General features: G+C 46.3%; 1 protein-coding gene across 1 annotated transcript; it reads right to left on the bottom strand.

Annotated features, from left to right (window-relative positions):
• Window positions 1-12,658: 12,658 nt before the first annotated feature.
• On the bottom strand, window positions 12,659-22,178 carry LOC129653623 (pregnancy-associated glycoprotein 2-like). The gene is made up of 9 exons (XM_055583367.1): window positions 21,902-22,178; window positions 21,171-21,321; window positions 20,213-20,330; window positions 19,997-20,118; window positions 18,304-18,503; window positions 17,237-17,353; window positions 14,703-14,847; window positions 14,517-14,615; window positions 12,659-12,811 (listed from the first exon to the last, which is right to left on the bottom strand). The coding sequence occupies exons 1-9, from the start codon at window positions 22,000-22,002 to the stop codon at window positions 12,659-12,661; spliced, it is 1,206 nt and encodes a 401-aa protein (XP_055439342.1). The 5' UTR covers window positions 22,003-22,178.
• Window positions 22,179-22,494: the final 316 nt, after the last annotated feature.

Raw genomic sequence — 22,494 nt, forward strand, 5'->3', positions numbered from 1 at the left:
CTTTGACTGTATGGGGACTTCCCTGGTGGCTCAGATGGTAAAGCATCTGTATACAATGTGGGAGACCCAGGTTCGAGCCCTGGGTTGGGAAGATCCCCTGGAGAAGGAAATGGCAACCCACTCCAGTACTTTTGCCTGGAAAATCCCATGGACAGAGGAGCCTGATAGGCTACAGTCTATGGGGTTGCAAAGAATCAGACACGATTGAGCAACTTCACTTTTGACTATATGGATCTTTATTGGCAAAGTAATGTCTCTGCTTTTTAATATGCTGTCTAGTTTTATCATAGCTTTTCTTCCAAGGAGCAAGAGTCTTTTAATTTCATGACCACAGTCACCATATGCAGTGATTTTGGAGCCCAAGAAAATAAAGTCTGTCACTGTTTCTATTGTTTCCCCATTTATTTGCCATGATGTGATAGGCCTGGATGCCATGATCTGCCGGGAGCCGGCATATTGCATATTGAGTGCATATTGCATATTGAGTGCAGCACTTTCCACAGCATCATCTTTCAGGATCTGGAATAGCTCAACTGGAATTCTATCACTGCCGGGAGCCAGCGTGAGGAGCTCCACCCATGACAAAGGTCATGAGGAAGGAGGCTCGGCATACGCAAAGGCGGGATCGAGCCTCAGGAGTCCCCCTGGAAATTCTCGAGCATCTACCCCCCAAACCAGAGTCTGCCTACTTTCTGCTTTGTGCTTTCACCTACACCTCTGACTTTACGGGGGGCTGTCTCCCACTACCTCTCTCTGAAAAAAGAGTTAGCTTACAGCTCCAGTTAATAATTCCTGGGTGTGACTGTTTAACCTACAAACTCCTTTGGAAATCCTCTAGCCTGCCTGAATAGGTTTTTCCGGCCACATGTGATTGTTCAGAGCCTCCCAACTGTGAGAGGCAGGAGATGTTCTAAACTGCCTAAACACAGATTCCTTTGAGTAGTTAAAAGATTGATTAGAAATTGTATTGGTGAAGGGTTTTCCCTTGTTGGGCCAATGTTTGCTGCTAAGTCTCCATACTCCTTACCTACTGTGTCCTTGGCAGTGTATTGATTGATATAATGGGTGTATAGAAATGTAAAATGCAGCTTTGTCCAATGCTTTTTGGAAGGCTGGTGCCTGACTTTGGAATAATCACCTTTAGAGAAAAATAAGTTTCTTAAAATGTTAACAGGCCTCGGGGCCAGAAGATGATGTCAATCACCTGAACTTTTGCATATGATAAGTTTGAAAGCCTGGCTTAGATTAGAACCAGGAACTGCTGTCCTTGCATGACTCCACCCCTTCCCCCATTATCCTCTATGCATAACTTAAGGTATAAAAACTACTTTGGAAAATAAAGTGCGGGCCTTGTTCACTGAAACTTGGTCTCCCCATGTCACTCTCTCTCCCAAATTCCAGCTGAGTCTCCATCTGGAGCGCGGAACCCACCATACTTGCTAATTATGCCTGGGCTTCTAAGATCCGACCGGGGAGGCCTCAGTGTCTCCTCTCCTTCGGGAGAACGGAAGGACGCCTGCGGCCTACGTAAGTGGTGCAAACTTCTTGTCTTGAAGTTTTATTGGTCTCCCGCGTAAACCAAGCTACTCAGCCTCTTTTCTCCACTGAATTTTCCTACTGAGCTATCCTTATTTCAGCCGCTTTTCTCCACTGAATTTCCTCACTGAGCTATCCTCATTCTATTACTCTTTGTATCCTTAATTAACGTGTAATTAAGCAGTTGTTTCCTGACCCTCGCCTATGCCGTCTCTCCTTCGAATACCCTGGATCAGCCGGGGCTGGACCCCGGCAATGATCTTAGTTTTTGAATGTTGAATTTTAAGCCAACTTTGCCACACTTCTCTTTCACCTTCTTCCAGAGGCTGTTTAGTTCCTCTTTGCTTTCTAACATAAGGTGGTATCATTGCATATCTGAGGTTATCGATATTTGTCCCGGCAGTCTTGATTCCAGTTTGTGCTTCATCCAGCCCAGCATTTTGCATGATGTACTCTGCATATTGAAAGCGAGATTGAAGGCAGGAAGAGAAGGGGACATCAGAGGGTGAGATGGTTGGATGGGACCACTAATTCAATGGACGTTAGTTTGAGAAGGCTCTGGGAGTTGGTGATGGACAGGGAAGCCTGGCATGCTGCAGTCCATGGGGTCACAGTCAGACATGACTGAGCAACTGAACTGAGTTGAACTGAACTCTACATATAAGTTAAATAAGCAGGGTGACAATATACAGCCTTGACATACTCCTTTCCCAATTTTGAACCAGATAGCTCTGAGAAACTACTCCAAATAAGCAGCAGGGAAAGTCAGTGTATACAAGATTTTGTTGAAGGAGGAATACATGCAAGCAAGCAAATATTTTTCCAAAAGGTTTCTGGGAAAACTAGTCTCGTGAAGCTTTTGCTACTCACAAGGAATACTTATCACTTGAAGTGTTTTAGTGTTTTCTAGATACGAGGAGACACAGGAATTGGGCTCATAAAATTGTCTCCTGAAAATATCTATTTGAAGATTTGTCCTATCAGTTTTTCCTTGAGTACACACTGCCTCATATCTACTTTCCACGATGAATTCCCCTCAGGGGGAGTAAAAAATCAGTACCTGCTGCAACACAGGGTTTAATCCTTTCAGAGGCAGATCGCTAGTGTCCATGGCAAGTGCGTATGCCATTAGTGATTGGAATAGTGTCACTCTAGATATGGGAAGATACAACAAGAGGGAATTTTTTCATGGACCATACCAGATCCCATGTGGTCTAGAGCCCCTTGGTTACTGTTCATAGACTTAGTCCAGTAACAGGTCATTGAGTGGCCTACTAGCAAAATCTTTGCCTGACCTGGAAATGAAACTTCCTAGCACCATGGGATGAAATGGTCATGAAATGCCTCCCAACCTATGGTCGAATTTATGACCATGTGGGGCTTCCCTGGTAGCTCAGCTGGTAAAGAATCAGCCTGCAAAGCGGGAGACCTGGGTTTGATCCCTGGGTTGGGAAGATCCCCTGGAGGAGAGCATGGCAACCCACTCAGTAGTCTTGCCTAGAGAATCCCCATGGACAGAGGAGCCTGGCATGCTGCAGTCCATGGTGTGGCAAAGAGTAAGATACAACTGAGCGACTAAGCACACATGCATGGGGCTCTATCAGCTACAAATTGGCAGCTGCCACAGCGCTCGCCATATACCTCTTCCAGGAATAAATACTGGTGCAGCAGCTGGTGATTTTCAACCTCCCCTGAAAGGAGCTGAGGGTCTAGAGCAGAAATGAAGCACTCTGGGCTCAGGAAAAAGCTGGCAGGACAGATCTTCAAATAGATATCCTCAGGAGGCAATGTTATGAGCCCAATTCATAGAGATAGAATGAAAAATGATGGTTGGCAAGGACCTGGGGAAGGGAAGAATGGGAGTTAATGTTTAATGGGTACAATGTTTCAGTTGGAGAATGAAAGAATTCTGGAGGTTGATGGTGCTGATGCTTATACAACAGTGTGAATGTATTTAATGTCATAAAATTATACACTTTAAATGTTTAAAATGGTAAATGGTAGCTCAGTCAGTAAAGAAGTCCCCGACAATGGAGGAAATTGGGATTCGATCCCTGGGTTAGGAATCACCTGGAGAGGGAAATGGCAACCCACTCCAGTATTCTTGCCTGAAAAAATCCCATGGATAGAGGAGCCTGGTGGGCTATAGTCCATGGGTTTGCAAGAGCTGGACATGAGTTAGTGACTAAACCACCACCACAATGTTTTACCATAATTAAAGGTAAATTACATATTTTAAAGGTAAATTACATATTTTTACTTTTGAAGTATTTGTGTCTGTATATTTAAAGTGGATCTTGTTGGCAGCAGTAGATGAGTTTTGTATTTTCTAAAATCCAATTTTAAAATTTCTGCCTTTTAAGGGATGTTTAGACCACATACTTTTAATATGACTATTACTGTAGTTGGGTTTAATTCTCAAGTTTCTTCTAGTCCACCTTCATGCTTCCCCAGTGGCTCAGATGGCAAAGAATCTGTTTGCAATGCAGGAGAACTGGGTTTGATTCCTGGGTCCCTCTGATCCCCTGGAGAAGGGAATGGCAACCCACTCCAGTATTGTTGCCTGGAGATTTCTATGGGCAGAAATGCTTGCTGGGCTACAGTCCATGGGGTGAGAAGGAGCTGGACACGGCTGAGTGATAACACATACATGTATTCCACTTTCAGCCTCCAGATCATTTTAATTTGACCTGAGGATGTCAGCTAGGGCATTTTCCTTGCAATTTCCTCTGACAGGTATGCTGTGAGTCAAGGTTGTGCTCTGCATCTACATGTTGGGCAGCTATCTTGCCTGAACCTGCTCGCTGGGGTGCAGTTACAGTTGCCTGAGGGTCATGCCTAGAGTCTGAGGCACATGGGACGCTGGGAGATGGGGGCTGGTGGGCAATATGTCTTTTTTCCCTCTGGCAATTTTTATTATTATTTGTTTGAATCAATGTATTTATGATGTGCCTCGGTGTAGTTTTCATATTTCTTGTGTTCGGGTTAATTGATTTTTTGTATCTGTGTCTTAAAGGTTCCATCACATTTGGAAATTTTACACCGAGTTATTCTTCAGGAATTTTCTCTCTTATCTCTTGCTTCTTTGGAACTCCAGTTATATATTTTAGTATTCTTAAAGTTGTTTCAAAGCTCCCTGTTGCTCAATTAATTTTTTTGCCTGTATTTTAAAAGTTTGTGGTTCCTTTTGTATAGTTTCTGTTGCTGTTTCTTCAAGTTTACTGACCATTTCTTCTGTTGTGTCTAATCTGCTGTAATTTTCATTCTGTATACTTCATTCCTAGAATTTTGATTTGGATCTTTTTAATATTTTCCATGTCTCTGCTTAAAATGTTCAATCTTCTTTAGCTTCATAAATGTATGGAATATGATTGTAGTAACCATCTTAATGTCCTTCCTGCTAATTCTGTTATCTGTATTTTTGAGTGTGTTTCTACTGATTAATTTTCCCCTTCATTATGGATCATATTTCTCACTTCATTGTATGTATATAAATTTTTGATTAGACGTTGGAGATTAGGAATTTTATGCTTTTGGGTGCTGGATTTTTTATTTTTAAAAAAATTTCTGGCACTGTTTGGGGGCACTGTTAATTTCCTGTAAATAGTTTATTTTTTTTACAGGCATGCTATTCAGCTTTGTTAGCTGAGAGGAGACCAGCCTTTAGACTAGGGTTACTTTTCCCCACTCAAGGCAATATCCTCTTCAGTGCCCTCTTGATGTCCTGTGAATTATGAAATATTTCCACTCTGTTAGGTGGTGACACAAATTAGTCTTGGCTCAAGTTGAAGCTCAAGGATTGTTTCCTCTAGTCCTGACCAGTACTATGAACACTTAGCTGAAAACAGGAGTGGCATCTCGATAGATTTCCAGAGTTCTCTGTGTGTAGCTCTCTCCTGTGAACTCTGGTCACCTAGAGCCCCAGATCTCTCTTCTCAGCTTGAGGAGACTGTAGGGCTTTGCCTGGATATGTGCTTCCTGTTCCAGGCTTGGCAACAGTGCCTAGACTTGGAAACACTTGGAACATTATCTAGAGTTGATTCAGTGTACAGCTCATTTCCTTTGCTCCTCCCTCTGAGGAATCTATCCTCTGCTGCCAGATGTCCAATGTCTGAAAACTGTTGTTTTGCTTAATATGTCTGCTTGAGTGTTGTTTGAGGTAGGAGAGTAAATCTGGTGCCTGCTCCTGTTTTTTCTTTTCTTTTTTATTCTGTTGCTAACTCATGTCCAACTCTTTATGACCCCATGGACTGTAGCACACCAGGCTTCCCTGTCCTCCACCATCTCTCAGAATTTGCTCCTGTTCATGTTTGTAGAGTTAGTGATGCTATCTAGCCATCTCATCCTCTGCTGTCCTCGTCTCCTGTTCTCAATCTTTCCCCACATCAGGGTCTTTCCCAAAGAGTTGGCTCGTCAAATCAGGAGGCCAAAGTTTTGGAGCTTCAGCTTCAGCATCAGTTCTTCCAATGAATATTCAGAATGGACTTCCTTTAGGATTGCACGATTTGATCTCCTTGCAGTCCAAGGGACTCTCAAGAGTCTTTTCAAGCACCATGATTCAAATACATCAATTCTTTTGTGCTCAGTCTTCTTTATGGTCCAACTCTCACAGTCATACATGACTACTGGAAAAACAATAGCTATGACTATACAGACTTCTGTTGGCAATGTGTTGTCTCTGCTTTGTAACATGCTGTCTAGGTTTGTCATAGCTTTTATTCTGAGAAGCAAGAGTCTTTTAATTTCATGGCTACAATCACTGTCTTCAGTGATTTTGGAGCCCAAGAAAATAAAGTCTCTCACTATTTCCATTTTTTCCAATTCTGTTTCTCTTGAAGTGATGGGACTGGATGCCTAACAGAAGCAGAAGAGGCAGAATAATTAATATTTGTTCCAGACTCAAGAGTTCACAAAGCCCTCTCAGGGATCCTCACTCATCCCAGGCACACATCTCGTGATCCGCATGGTGGGATTATCATCTTGCTACCCGTTTTGCTGGTGAGGAAACTGAAGTTATGAGACTTGATCAAGGTCGCACAGGTAAAGTGCTGAGGAGCCAAAGTGCAAACCCAAGACATCAGTCCCCATGTTGTGTGTTTCTGCTCTGCACCCAGGGTTTGGGGGAAGTGGAGAGCTGGCACTAATTGTTTATGCTAAAGGAAGAGGGGAAGGGGCACCACCCCCATCTCTAGGTCTGCATACCTTACTCTGATCTGAGTGTCCTCATGCTTAGAAAATGCTTTGCTTTGCATTCAGTCTTTCCTTTTTCTCCCGTGAGTTTATGGTTACAGGATCTGATATCAGGTGAAACTATTTTTTGTTGAGCTGAACAGTCCCAGGGTAGATCATTATTGAGCAAGAGCCATCAATACCTTGCATTTTTACCCCATTGACATCAGATCTGGTGAGTTATCCTGATCTGAACCCTCATCAGCATCTCTTCCCCACCGGGACATTCTGCAGCCTCCCCTTTTCAGGTAGTGATCAAAGGCATCACACTGGCCTCCATCCACTGGGTATTGTGTAGTCGCATGTGGGCCTTCAGTTCAGTTCAGTTCAGTCGCTCAGTCATGTCCGACTCTTTGTGACCCCGTGAATTGCAGCACACCAGACCTCCCTGTCCGTCACCAACTCCTGGAGTTCACTCAGACTCACGTCCATCGAGTCAGTGATGCCATCCAGACATCTCATCCTCTGTCATCCCCTTCTCCTCCTGCCCCCAATCCCTCCCAGCATCAGAGTCTTTTCCAATGAGCCAACTCTTTGCATGAGGTGGCCAAAGTACTGGAGTTTCAGCTTTAGCATCATTCCTTCCAAAGAAATCCCAGGGCTGATCTCCTTCAGAATGGACTGGTTGGATCTCCTTGTAGTCCAAGGGACCTTCAATAGTCTTCTCCAACACCACGGTTCAACAGCATCAATTCTTCGGCGCTCAGCTTTCTTCACAGTCCAACTCTCACATTCATACATGACCGCTGGAAAAACCATAGCCTTGAATAGATGGACCTTTATTGGCAAAGTAATGTCTCTGCTTTTCAATATGCTATCTAGGTTGGTCATAACTTTTCTTCCAAGGAGTAAGCGTCTTTTAATTTCATGGCTGCAGTCACCATCTGCAGTGATTTTGGAGTCCAAAAAAAATAAAGTCTGACACTGTTTCCACTGTTTCCCAATGTGTGCCTTACTCTCATCCAATAGATCGAGTTCCCAGTGTTTGAGGTATGTGAGCTGGATTTTGTAAAGATAGAAAGTAGCAGGAAGAAGTTGAAGGCAAGACTGCAAGCAGCAGGGCCAATATCTGAGACTTCATGACCCCTCCCCCTGGTGTGAGGGTGTGCACAGAAAAGCATATACTTCTGCTTCATTAACTATGCCAAAGCCTTGACTGTGTGGATCACAAGAAATTGTAGAAAATTCTTCAGGAGATGGGAATACCAGACCATCTTACCTGCCTCCTGAAAAATCTGTATGCAGGTGAAGAAGCAATAGTTAGACTGGACATGGAACAACAGTTCAAAACTGGGAAAGGAGTGCATCAGGGTTGTATATTGTTGCCCTGTTTATTTAAGTTATATGCAGAGTACATCATGAGAAATGCTGGGCTGGATAAAGCACAAGTTGGAATCAAGATTGCCGGAGAAATCTCAATAACCTCAGATATGCACATGACACCACCCTTATGGCAGAAAGTGAAGAGAACCTAAAGAGCCTCTTTTTGAAAGTGAAAGATGAGCATGAAAAAGCTGGCTTAAAACTCAACATTCAGAAAACAAACATCATGGCATCTGGTCCCATCACTTCATGGCAAATAGATGGGGAAGCAGTGGAAACAGTGAGCTCTGTGGGGGTGAAAGCGCAGAGGAGACAAAAGAAGGAAAGGACAGAAGGAAGGAAAGAAGGAGGAGAGAAAGGTAAAGAGGAAGTTCCTTTGTCAGGGTTTGTTAGTGAGGAAACAGTTTTATATTTTCTCTTCTCGGTGGAGGGAACACATATCAGCACCTTTTCCTTTCCTGCTTGGGTCCCAGTCCTATCTCCTTAAAGTGGGAGGTATCATTCCCTAAAGAGCTGTTGTCTCTGTACCTGTGGATGCTGTGTGACTTCCTACCCACTTCCCAGCTGTTCCCACCCTGTCTTGGGCCTCATGCACCTGCAGTGGCTCCCACGGTGGCCTTGCTGTCACCTCGGTCTGTCCAACCCTCTGACTCCTGCCCTGGGATTTGAACCCAGGCAGAATGTCCATGCCTGGCAAGGAGGCTGCACTGTGTTCCAACTGCTCTGCAAACCTGGGATCATGCTGTTTTGTATTCTGTTCTTTTCCTTCAATGTCCTATTGGAATGACTTCCCATAACATTAAAAACAATTTTTCAGGCAGTTGCTTGTGTGATGGTCTGTCTATGCTGTGGACACTCTATGTTGAATTGACCTTGGGATGTCCCAGATATTCTCTTTTGTAGGAGACTCTGAGGACTTCATTCTTGCTCATTTATGTTGGTGGCTGCTTTTGACCATCGCTTTAGCATAATTATTAGTAGCAAAATTGCTGGGACAAAGGCCATATGTATATTCAGGACAAAACATCTTCAGAAAGATTGAGCAAAGTTACACTCTTAAAGAAGTGTTCCAGACCTATCTTTTTGCTATTTTTTTCCTACTGTTTCTCTCACCTAAGGTATACATCTCTTTGATCTACAATTTGTAAACGATAAAAGTGGAAGGTGGGGTAGGATTATTGCTTTGACGATCAGAATTTATCCTCATATTGGTGGTGCAGTCTACAAACATAGAGCCTCAAGAATAGGAGGGGCTTCCCTGGTAGCTCAGCTGGTAAAGAATCCGCCTGCAATGTGGTAGACCTAGCTTCAGTCCCTGGGTTGGGAAGATCTCCTGCAGAATGGAACAGCTGCCCACTCCAATATTCTGGCCCAGAGAATTCCATGGGTATATAGTCCTTGGGGTTGCAAAGAGTTGGACACAACTGGACGACTTTCACTTTCACTTTTCAAGAACAGGAGGCTCGTTAACAGACACCAGCTCCAGCCCCAGCTTTAGGAGAGCCCTAGCCGATCAGACCCAGCTTATCTAGGGGGGCAAAGCCTGACCTTTTCCAGTTCATATTATGGCAGTAGCCGTGCTGAGACCATGTGTGTCTCCCAACATGGATACACCAATGTGTTCTATTGGAAGTATCTGTAAATGCACCCATTCATTTAGTCAACATGTATTACTTGTGGGATTATTATGTGCCTGTCTCCAGTTTGGATGAAGAAGATTGGAGGAGACTTCTTCCATCTGTACAATGGGGGACATGCCTTGCCAGGCTTGTGTGGAGACAGCAAGATAGCATATGTAATTGACCAGAGCTGTGCTTCTTACAATTATTGGTGATTTCTTACCAACAGAATCATGGCTTATGGTTCTGTGAACACTACTTGGAAAATGAGATTGACAGACTGTTCACTTGAGTCTCCATTTAGCTCAGTTCATGATATTTACTGTCAAGGTGATCATAATCCAGTGTCACCTAAAAGGGCCAGGCACAGGCAACCTTGGACACGTGGCCGTTTTGCACACAGATGGCAACTGCAAGGTAGATGGGTGTGTTTCAGGGTTAGGTGACAAGCCTAAAGTCAGTGACCCTCCACTTGGCCTATGCCGGCCTTTCCATGTCTCCCTGAAAGGAAGCTCTTCACTCCTTGGCTCTTACCCACAACTCTGCCGTTTTCTCCATCTGGCCCTCCCCAGTAAGGGCTGTGTCTTTATCTGTCTCCATGACTTGGTGGTGGGTTCCAACCCATCCCTCTCCCCTGGGATCCACCACAGCACCTGGCAGATAGTAGCTGCTCAGTAAATTTGCAGTGAATGAAAGATGTGGAAGGAATGAGGAATACGTCTCTCTTGCTGACGCTTGTCTTGTGGAGTAAAGGCCCATACTGAGAGGGTAACAGGTAGGAAGGCCAGAGGACCCCAAGTGGCAGAAGGAAATAATGAACTGCAAGTGGCAGATGTTTTTTCCTTCTCCACACAAAAGTCAAAGGGTCTTCTTTAAATTCTGTGTTGATAACACATGGTTCTGCCTTGAGCTAACCAATGTGTTTTTCTTATGGAAATGTTTTTTTCCTAAGCTATGTTAATGAAACTATCTATTTGCTTTGGAATCTGTCTTTCTTCAAAATGGTTCCACCTAAGACCAGTTTTCTTTTTCTTTTCTCAAACCTTGGGCTGTAAATGGCTCAACCAACTAATATTCCTGTTAATTGTTTTATGGCCAGGGGATGACACACCTCATGCCATCTTATCTCAAAAATGCATATTGTGGGAGAAGGTCCTGTGAAACTCCCTCAGCGTTGAGGTGTCTGTTATCTGGTTAATAGCTTTCTAACAGACACAAAACACCTTGTTAAATACTAGCAAGGGGGCACTCTTTCTGTCCCCTTCTGTGTGTGTCAGAAGCTTTCCATATCTCTATTATGCTTTAATAAAACTTTGCTACACAAAAAGCTCCAAGTAATCTAGCCATGTCTCTGACCCCAGATCAAAATCCTCTCCTCCAGAGGTCACAAATCCCAGTGTAACACACAACTCACAGCAGCCACCTTTCAATACTATGCATTGAGTTGGGTCTGTTTTCCATGTTACTTATTCTTTCTTTTTTTTCTTTTCTCTTATCTTTTTCTCTGCCTCTGGCCCTGGTGTCCCCATCAGGGCCTCTGCCTCAGGTCTCCAGGTGAGAGAAAGTGATGCTTCCACTCTCACAGTGTCAATCCATGGCAACTCGAACCAAATGGTTTAGAGCTCTACCCCTGAAGGAAGTCAGAAAGGCTGACAGCCCCCCATTATATGAGTGGCATCCTCCCCAGCAGCACTGGAGGCCAATGGTCCTGCTGGACCCCAGAGGAGGGGAATGGCTCAGGGATCCACACAGGCCTGAAACTTGGGAAGTGGGACTGGGAGGGACACAGCAGGTATGGGTTGCAGACAGCTGGTGACTAGGGGTAGGAGGAGGAAAGGAAACCATCTCAACTTGAAGGACTTCACCGAGATCCCCCTGGAGCAGAAAGTTACTGGCAATGTTCCTCTGAGATGGGGAGGATAGAAGCTATTTTTTTACCCCTTACCAACGCTCTGAAAGGGGGCTTCCCAGATGGCTCAGAGTTAAGAATCTTGCTTCCAGTGCATGAGGCATGAGTTCGATCCCTGGGTTGGGAAGTTCCCCTGAGAAGGAAGTGGCTACCCACTCCAGTATTCTTGCCTGAAAATCCTATGGACTGAGGAGCCTGGGGGGCTGCAGTCCATGGGGTCGTATAGAGTCAGATATGACTGAGTGTGCAGGCACTGTAACCCTATCCATCTGGTTGGGAAGTGGTGGAGTTGGTGGTTCAGTCATAAACTCTTCACTTCTTTGGGGCTGCCTCTCCCCATTTTCAGCTATGTGGTGCTGGAGGAACTGGTCAAGCACACAGAACCATCACATGCAGGGCCAGGTGATGAATTAAACCAGCTATAGGACTCCATGCCCCTGCCAGGATGCTTGGTCCAGGACTGGACACATGATCAGAGGTGGTCCCTTCAAAGCACTCCCTTGAACCCTGATGTCTTCTGAGCTTCTTTCCTTACTGGTTAGTTGCCTTAGAGAGATAAAGGCGTGAGGCAGGCAGCTTGAAACTCTCTCACTAGGTGTAGAAACCTTAGGGAAGAAAGCTGTCAGGCTAAGAGAATCAAAGAAGAGAGAAGGGGAAGTGTGAGGGTGTCAGAGTGTGAGCTGATGGCTTCTGATTTCTTGGGTCCAGTCCATAAGATCTTTGGATCTGCTCCAGTTCCTGCATCCCAGATCCCCGGCGTCTTTTCAATAAGTCTCTCCTTTCTTGAAGCCAATTGGAGTTGGGATCCTTTTACTTGTGGTGCAGACTTGATTCTAGATCCTTCCAATTATGATGCACCTCCCCAACAGAAACAGAAGCAACCATTTGTATTTGCTCTATTGAGATGAAATCCTTTATTCTTTTCTGAAGACAGGGCTTGCATAGCACCAAACACAGTTCACCAGCATCCCTGGGTGGGAGTGCCCTACGTGTGAGGGTGTCTTTGGAGTGGGCCTGAGTGATTCCTGAAGCAGCCCAGCATTTACACTGAGGGAGCCAGGCCAATCTTGTTTTTACTTCGATCGAAAACTGTGAAATATGCTCTCAGGAAGATGTCACCCAGGACCCAGGTCTCTGAGGGGCTAATGTACTCTGTGCCCCCATGAAAGCTGATAAAGCAGATGTCTTTAGAAACCTGGGGGAGACAGAAATACACACCAGTCAGCGTGAGCACTTTCCTGCCCCCCCCTCAATATCCAGAGCAGACAGTTTTTCCATTTTTTCCCCCTTTTTGGGAAGAATCCAGTGGCTCTCACAGCAGCGGCAGAAGTGAGGGTATAGGAACAAGAAGGGCCAAAACATGTGGTTGCCATGACAGAGGGGTGTGGGGAGGGGAGGACTGGGAGTTTGGGATTATCAGATGCGAACTAATATATAGAGACTGTAAAACAACAAAGTCCTACTGTATAGCACAGGTAACTGTATTCGGTATCCCATGATAAACTGTAATGGGAAAGAATACGAAAAAGAGTAGGTATACATTTATATATATAAAACTGAGTGATTTAGGTTTAGAGCAGAAATTAACACAACATTGTAAATCAGCTCTACTTCAAAGTATTTTTTTTTTTTTAAAGAAAAAGAATGGCCTATAGCTCCCCATCACACTCTGCTGTTTCTTTCCTTCTGACTCCTGCTCTCTTGTTTTCTCCACAGGGAAGACCTACTCTTCTCCCCATTGCCCACAACCCATTCTTCTTCTAAAAAAAAGTTTAAATTTGTATTGGAGGATAGTCAGTTAACAGTATTGTGATAGTTTCAGGTGGGCAGCAATGGGACTCAGCCATACATATACATGTATCCACTCTCCCCCAAACTCCCCTGCCACCCAGGCTGCCACATAGCACTGAGCAGAGCTCCCTGTGCTACATAGTAGGTTGCTGTTGGTTACCCATTGTAAACAGCATTGTCACAACGCGTTCTTTATACTGGTCTCAGGCTGTCTAGGAAAACTTTCTGGTCCTACACTTACATTATTTGGCCACTCCAGGCTGGGTTGGGTGACTTACCCTGGCGCTCCCTTGGTCTGTAGCCCTCCTCACCTGTAACGTGCCCCCGGACACCTTTGCACAGCCCCTGTGGGTACCATAGAATCCATTATAGATTTGCCTCAACCCAAGAAGGCTTCCTCATTCCTCCATGAAGCTCGGGGTTTAGAATTACTGCAATTCCCTCTCTTCCTCAAAGTCTTGTTTGAGTCCATCAGCCTGCTCTGAACTCCCACAGGGAGCTGACATCAAGCCTCCACCATGTGCTGGGGCTGAGCAGTCACTGTGCTCCTTTATTCATCGTAGCATCCAACCTCCCCACAGAGGGGTCGGTATCCCAACTCACAGAGTGCAGCGTTGCAGTGAAGTTCTAGCATAAGCATGTAATTTATGATCTCAATCTGGACACTTTCATGTTGGGAAGGGGAGATTGTTAATCACTATGGTGGCACAGCACACTGGGACTGTTCCCAGCCATCCTTCTTGTCACTTGTTCTGTTTCAGGGGTTGCTAGAGCTGACTTTCTGTGTTCCTGCATCTGAGGTCTCTGGTTGAACTGAAGTTCTGGGAAACCTGAGGCCCTTAGTGTTCCCCTCTCCTTGTGACTCCCACCATGCCAGCATGGAGTGGTGTCTCCACATTTAGTTCAGGAGGATAGATGTCCCAGACTGCCCTTTCCTTTCACGTGGTTGGTTTTGTGGGAGGCGCTGGCCCAGCCACAGGGACTCAGCAGCATCTGAGGTGCAGCAATGATGTGACCAGGCCTGCAGAGGGCGCACTCCTCCTAGGAGGAGCCCAAGGGTTCCTGTAAGTCTGAGATTTGGGAACCATCCCCCAGGGTTGTCCCCTCACCTTCTGGATGTAGTATTTATGGGACATTGGGAAGTCCATGCCATTGATGGTGAAGATAACAGGAGGCAGGGTCATGGTGCTGTTACACAAAATCAATTGCTGTAAAAGAAAGCAGGAAAGAGGTTGACCCAGGTGATCCTTGGTGTGTGGGGAGCACAAGAATGACTCTGTGACATGACCCTTCACCTGTTCATTCTGGAGGGGACTGGGGTTGATGCTCCTCTGGATGCTTCTGACTATGTCAGTTGGGCCAAACAAAAATGAGCTCCCGACATCCAAAATGGCCTGACATCCACCGGAACAAGCAATCACTTTTTTGTTCATGGAGGTGCTGAGAGACAGAGGGACAAAGCAGGCACTAGGGTCACTCTGGAGACCCCCCGCATCACTATCCCTTCCTTGACTCTCTCCTGAACAGCTCTTCAGTTCTTGCCCTGACTCTGTTTTTCTTTTCTCTGGTCACATAATCTTTTTAACTTCCTTTTATTTCTTGCAGGCACCAGGCTCAGGGCCTGGGCTTGTACTGGCGAACTTCCTAGAAGAACCTCATCATCGTTGTTTAGCAAATTTCTCCTTATCTTCCAGGTTAATTGTCACTATGTCAGAAAAGTCTTCTCCCAAGACTAGATCAGGCTCCTGTCTTGCTCACTCTCTGTAGACTCTTCCTCGTGTCCAGCATGTACCCAGGTGGTAATTCACTGTGTGTGTGAGTCATTTCATGCGTGTCTGCCTCACTAGATGTGAGGGCAAGTTGGATCCTCAGTGCCTCCCTCAAGTGCCCAGCACACAGGTGATGCACAATGTATGTTTGTCGAATGAATGAATGAGGAACACCCAGAGACCTGTATCTGTGTCTCGCCAATGATGGGTCGGTCCATACAGTAAAGATGGAGGTGTCTAGGACAGCAGATGGTCAGAGTGGTGGTGGGGGAGACACAGGCTGCCCTGGGAGAGTTTGTCTCCCAGCACCGCCCCCTCACCCGGTTCAGACCCTGAGGCCCCTGGCAGGGGAGCATGAGCAGACCCAGGGGCCTCCAAAGAGCAGGGAAGCTTTGGCCTGAGGGTATCACAGAGAATCTCGTCAATTATTGCCCTTGTTCTCAGGCCACTCCTGGATCCCAGCTTCCTGACTCAGTCACAGCCCTGCCCCACTGTGTGCCCGGTTTGGGTGGTAAGTAGCACTGGTTAGGTGGGGTGTCTCTTTTTATGCGTTGCTCTCAGGTCTCAAGACTGCAGCCAAACTCTCTTCACTGCTGGGTAACTTCTCTCTGAGGAAACCAGTTGTCCCAGTTTTTCAGGACTTTCTCAGTTTTTCAACTGGCAATTCTGTGTACTGAGAACACTCTAGGTCCTGGGTGGCCCTGGTCAGTAGGTCATCTTAACACAATCCTGTTCAGGTTGGTGAAATGCCCCCTGATCCTCTTTTCACCACACTATAGGGTTCTCTAGCCAGGCTCCCTACCTCACAGCACAGGAATGCAGCCCTCCCCCAGCTGCCCAGGCCCCTCTGGACCCTTTCAGGATCCTGGTGAGAGGCCTGATCAGGAGCTCTGGGGCAGTTATGAACCCATGGGTGGTGTGTGTTCCTGTGTGTGTGTTTGCATGCATTTGTGTGTCTGTGTGTGTTTATATGTTTGCCTATGTATGTGTTTATATGTGTCTCTGTATCTGTTTTTATGTGTGTGTGTGTAGCATATGTCTGTGTGTGACTGTGAGTGCATTTGTGTGTGTAGGAAAAGGAGTACTTCAAGGCTGTATATTGTCACTCTGCTTATTTAACTTATATGCAGAGTACATCATGAGAAGTGCTGGGCTGGAAAAAGCACAAGTTAGAATCATGATTGCTGGGAGAAATATCAATAACCTCAGATATGCAGATGACACTACCCTTATGGCAGAAAATGAAGAAGAACTAAAGAACTTCTTGATGAAAGTGAAAGAGGAGAGTGAAAAAGTTGGCTTAAAGCTCAACATTCAGAAAACGAAGATCATGGTATCTGGTCCCATTACTTACTTCATGGCAAATAGATGGGGAAACAGTGGAAAGAGTGAGAGACTTTATTTTCTTGAGCTCCAAAATCACTGCAAATGGTGACTGTAGCCATGAAATTAAGAGACGCTTACTCCTTGGAAGGAAGTTATGACCAACCTAGACAGCATATTAAAGAGCAGAGACATTACTTTACTGACAAAGATCCATCTAGTCAAGGCTATGGTTTTTCCAGTAGTCATATATGGATGTGAGAGTTGGACTATAAAGAAAGCTGAGCACCGAAGAATTGATGCTTTTGAACTGTGGTGTTGGAGAAGACTCTTAAGAGTCCCCTGGACTGCAAGGAGATCCAACCAATCCATCCTAAAGGAGATCAGCCCTGGGTGTTCATTGGAAGGACTGATGTTGCAGCTGAAACTCCAATACTTTGGCCACCTGATGCAAAGAGCTGACTCATTTGAAAATACCCTGATGCTGGGAAAGATTGAGGGCAGGAGGAGAAGGGGACGACAGAGGATGAGATGGTTGGATGGCATCACAAACTCAATGGACATTAGTTTGGGTAAACTCTGGGAGTTGGTGATGGACAGGGAGGTCTGGCATGCTGCAGTCCACGGGGTCGCAAAGAGTCGGACACGACTGAGTGACTGAACTGAACTGAACTGTATGTGTCCATGTGCATGTGTGGGAGTATCATTTGGGGTGGCCCTCAGAGGGGGAGGCTTACTGGTTCACGGCTATCTGCCATAAGTGGGCTTGGGTTACCGGTACCCACTTGAGAGCTCCCTTGTGGTAGGCGTGGTCCACCCCACCAAGCATCAGCAAGCTGCTCTTCTGTGGCCAGCTGAAGAGAGAAGGAAGAAGGGGCTCGTTGGAGGAGAGTAACACCAGGCACTGTCTGAGGACTGCGCTTCTTCACCCATCAGAGGCACTACTACAGTCTCCATTTTACACGTGCGGAAACGGATGCTTGGAGAGCTTGAGTACCTGACCAGGGTTGGTCCCCATCTAATGAGTGTTACAGAAGAGGTTCGAAGCTGGGCAGCCTGGCTCCAACCACCCATCTTTCTGAAGAGGGCCTGGACCTTTCCAGCCACCTGAATGTTCAGATGTACCCTAGGAGGACTCTATGCTGCAGGGGTCGGGCTTCCTCCTTGTCTAGCCTGTAATTTTTCAGGAAAGCTGATGTCTGAGGGCGCTAAAAATACGGGTTCAGGCTCACCCAGGGTTGGCTTCTCTTGCCTGTGACCTGTGCTGTTTATGGGACTTCAAGCTGAGCAGGCTGCCCGCCTCCACTCTCCCTGTCTTGAGCTGAGCAGGCTGCCCGCCTCCACTCTCCCTGTCTTGAAATCCCTAATGTGTTTCGAACAAGGGGTTTTACATTTTCATTTTTGTGCTGGCTCTTGCAAATTCTGTAGCTCGTCCTGGGTTCCCAGTGAAATGTTAATGAGAAAGGAAACATTCCTGGCATCCCTCTCCTTCCATCCATATCAAATTCATCAGCAAATCCTGTTGCCTTGTCCTCCAATATCCTGACACCTTTTATTGCTTTCCCTATTACCTCCACCTCCCTGGTCAAAACTGCACCCTTGGACCCATGAGCATGGTTATGTTCCAATGAAACTGTATTGATAAAAACCCAGTGATGGGGCCAGATGTGATCCTAGGGCCATGGTTCTCCTAGGGTAGACCATCTCATAGGAATATTCTGGATGAGGTAGTCTTTAATTTTTCATGCAATTGAAAGCATCTTACAGTTAATTTGGAGAGAGGACTTGTCCAGCTCAGACTTACCTGTTTATGAAAAAGGCAAAGCCAGGCTCAGAAATGATTCTGTTTTTATTCAGGTTGTCGAAGATGGGGGTGGTCCCATGGATGGCGAGGCTGGGGTGGGCTAAGCCCATCATGCCGTCATAAGATGCATGTTCCAAGGCCCCACTGAGCTGATTCATGCTGAGGACAAATGTCTGCGACTTGGCAATAAGTCGCCCGATCTGTGAGAGAGGAGAGCGTGCCCACGTAAAGTTTGGGAAGTGGGACTAGAACTGCACTGTGGGACTGTAGATGCCATTAGCACTCTAGAGAACTGAATCCTCAGTTGATCTCAGATGGGGACATCAAGCTGGGACAGGAGTTTGGGTTCCATTTGTGTGGGGCCATGCATCTTAGCTGGAGAAGGCAATGGCACCCCACTCCAGTACTCTTGCCTGGAAAATCCCATGGATGGAGGAGCCTGGTAGGCTGTAGTCCATGGGGTCACTAAGTGTCGGACACGACTGAGCAACTTCACTTTCATTTTTCACTTTCATGCATTGGAGAAGGAAATGGCAACCCACTCCAGTATTCTTGCCTGGAGAATCCCAAGGACAGGGGAGCCTGGTGGGCTACCATCTCTGGGGTCGCACAGAGTTGGACACAACTGAAGCAACTTAGCAGTAGCAGCAGCAGCATGCATCTTAGCAATACCTGCTTATCCTGCAAACAGCATGTGAGTGAGTCAAATTGGTCTCATGTCTTCTGTACAGGTGGGGCAACCAAACTCAGGACAGGACTGAATGGTTCCCCTCTGAGGATACTATGAATAGAGAGCAGACTAGTCTTGTCTTTGGCAACACTGTGATCTGATGACAAACACGAACTGAATTCATTGCACTGGATTGTGGATCCTGCATCTGCCCGGGCAGACAGAAGCCCATTATGCAATGTCTCTGGCTGGGTTCTAATGAAAATTCTGCCTGGATATCAGGCTTTTGGGGATGTGCACACTTGTGTGTGAGTGCCTGTGTGTGTGAGAGAGAGACAGAGACCCAGACAGAGAAACACAGGGAGAGCATACTCAGGCACTTTGTGTGGGTGGGGGGGCAGGCCATAGTTTTTATTAGTCTCAAAGGCCCCCTAGAGTGAGAACCCTTTTATCAGGCCCATCTTACATCTGTGACCCCTGATTCCCCTGCCTGGATACCTGAAGTCCTGTGCTGCCCCAGGGGCCCCAGATCAGTTTTATCCTCTCCCTTAAACCCACACCTACTTGAATCCTGAAGGTCAGTGAAGCTCCACTTAAAAAATATGTGACCTTGGCAAGGCCCTCGCTCTGTGCACCTAATGTCCCTTGTCTTTATCCTGAGCTAATAATAGTATCTCCTGCCTGGGGATGTTGCAGGATAGAACAAGTTATTACCATGAAAGTGCCCTGTAGAGCCTGTGAATATAAAAGGGGGTGCTTTATTGCCCCTTCCTCCTGCTCCAGCAAAATGAACATTGGGTAATGGAGATGCAAGTCCACACCCCAAGCCCCTCTCTGGGGTTCATTGTTTTGGGAGTTTGTGTGTCAGCAGGGGAGCTGTCTCCCCAGGGACAGGGCCCTGCTGGGCACGTGGCCAGCCACTAGGGGATTTTCAGAAAGACAGTCCCTCCCAGCTGCATCTATTTTGCAGGCATTGGTTGCTCCCAGGACCAGACCCAGCTGAGGCCCTGGTTCCCATGTTACCCGAACAGTGTCAGTGGCAAGAACTCCTGTTATCCTTCCACATCCATAACGGAGGTTGATGTGTTTTCCATCGCCGGACTGGAAGCTGCTGGACGCCTTAGGGTTGTATCTGAAGTGTTTACCTGCCGACACAAGAGATGAGTATCTGTCAGGTGCCAGGGATGGAGTTGGGGGGTTGGAGAGGGAGGACAAGATGGGTGGGGGGCTGGTACTCACAGCAGGAGGCACTTTGGCAGTAGATGGAGGAAACCCACAAGTCAGATGAGCTGGTGTCAATGATGACTTGGAACTCTTGAGGGGGTGTTCCAATGGTGATGTTGATGACGTAGGCCATCTACAGGGATCGAGGAGGGAGGTTAGGGCAGACTGGGCTGCCTGGCTACCCTCCGTTCATAGCATCCTGCCTCCCTCTGGGCATCCCAAGGCCTGAAATCACTTTCCAATTGCCCTTCCTCACAGCCTCTGCTCAGAGGTCCCCTCATCTGAGAAGCTCTCCAGTCTCCTCTTTAAGGCCAACCTTATCACCTTCTTCTCCAGGTGGCCCGCCTAGTTCACCCCAGGCCACTCCTGCTAATCTCAGAGCATGCCCTGTCAACAACACGAAGATGTCCCCTTTCTTGATATGTATTCAATTTTTGACTCTCTCTGGCTTGCCTATGCATTCTTGAACAAGAGATAAGCATCTCCCCCTCCTTTAAAAATGAAACAAAAGAAAACAGTAGCTATAGTGTTAGACCTTTATGGAGTCACATGCATTAGGGGCTCAGTAAATTGGTGCCTTTTCTGGATCTGTGGAGGGTGAACTTTCTCTGCCTGGGGATTCACACCTGATTTGCAGTTGGTGTTATCTTTTGTTTGGCACATCTCACCATTCATCTTATATCAGTGGCTCACTTAGTTCAGAAAGAATAATCTCCCTGAAACTAATGCCACATTTTTGTCCCAGAAATGGATGTTTACCTGCCAAATGGTCATTGCTGGGCCCAGTCATCACAGACCAAGATTTGAGGATGCGACTGCCTTCTCCTCTGGGAATGGGTTCCTGTTCCCCACTGTTTCTGCCTCCCGCAGGAGCCTCAGCCCCAACATCCCACCTGGCACCTCCAGATGAGCCCCAGTGCTAGACCAGAGCCTCAGGGGGTGCTGTGGAGCACCATCCTCCCAACACGCTCACGTTCAAGATTTTCCTCAGGGGATGAGATGAGAACTTGTGGTCAAGAGTAGTTTCCTGGGACAGGCTATAAGATTGTTCCTCCAGGAAATATTTTGGCTTGATTTCTTCCAAGACCACTTCTTGAAGTGTCTTCATCTTCATCATAGGGATTCTTTTACCAAGCACGGGGAAAAGGAAGAGCCAATAACCAAGTATGAGTGTCATATCTGGCATTGTAACGGCACTCTGTATTATCCAAGCCTTTTTATGAGTGTCACCTTTTATCAGAATGCCATGCAAAGACATGCCAAAGACTTAGGTCTGCACACAGGTTCTGTTGTGTAATCTTGGGTAAACCAGATGACCATTTGGAGCCTACACAGATGAAGACACTGACACATACACACAGAAGAGGAGAGAGGGCAGAGAGAAGACCTAGAAGCAAATGCAGGAGAAATGCTTTTCTACAGCACCACACCTAGAGCTGCACAGGTCATGCACTGAACAGTTCTAAGGAGCACCATTTTTATATAGGTCATGATATGACTGGTACTCCCAGAGTTATGCAACCCTGCAGGCCTGCCCCATGAACGGTGCCCATGACAAGATTCTCATCAATAAGTGAGAGCTGAAATTTAAGACTGCCAGGGAATGATTACTTTCTCTTCTAACCCTGATGGGTGGAAGAATAAGAGGACGAAAAGAGAAATCCCAGAAAGAGAGATGAAGCCACTTACAGTCCCCATACTTACATGACTATGCACTCTGAGAGGGCCACCAGGCCAAGCAGCACAAGCCACTTCATGCTTCTTTCCTGGGTCCAAGGACTCCAGGAAGTTCGGGTTCTTAGCATACAGTGGTGGCCAAGAGCTCCTAACTATATATGTTCTGACCTGACATAATTTTCCCCTTTAGGCTACTAATGGATCTGATAAAGAAAACCAAACTCTTGATAAAATCTTTATCTTTACCAGTTTCTGTGGACATTGGATTAGACAATTCTCAGAATACATATATTTCTACTGTAACTTGTTCTTTGAGGCTTGAATGAAAAATTAAACTAAACGAAGAATGTGGAGACTCTTGCCAGCTTGGAGACAAAACACTGCTAATAATATGATAAAAGTAAATGCTGGGGGCCATGCTAGACATTCGTGATCTCATGTGGTATTCCTAGACATGTCATAAAATGTATGTGGCTGTCCTCAGTTGGAGAGGGGATTGCTAGAAGGAAAAGAAGTCACTAGCAAAGTGAAGACTTTAGGGGCAGCCCAGTGACAAATGAGTGGCTTTAGGTAGTGGGACATTGGCACAGGTCAGGGACACCTTTGATGCCAGTCTGTAT

Source organism: Bubalus kerabau, chromosome 5 (genome assembly GCF_029407905.1).
Source record: "Bubalus kerabau isolate K-KA32 ecotype Philippines breed swamp buffalo chromosome 5, PCC_UOA_SB_1v2, whole genome shotgun sequence".
Classification (NCBI taxonomy): Eukaryota; Metazoa; Chordata; class Mammalia; order Artiodactyla; family Bovidae; genus Bubalus; species Bubalus kerabau.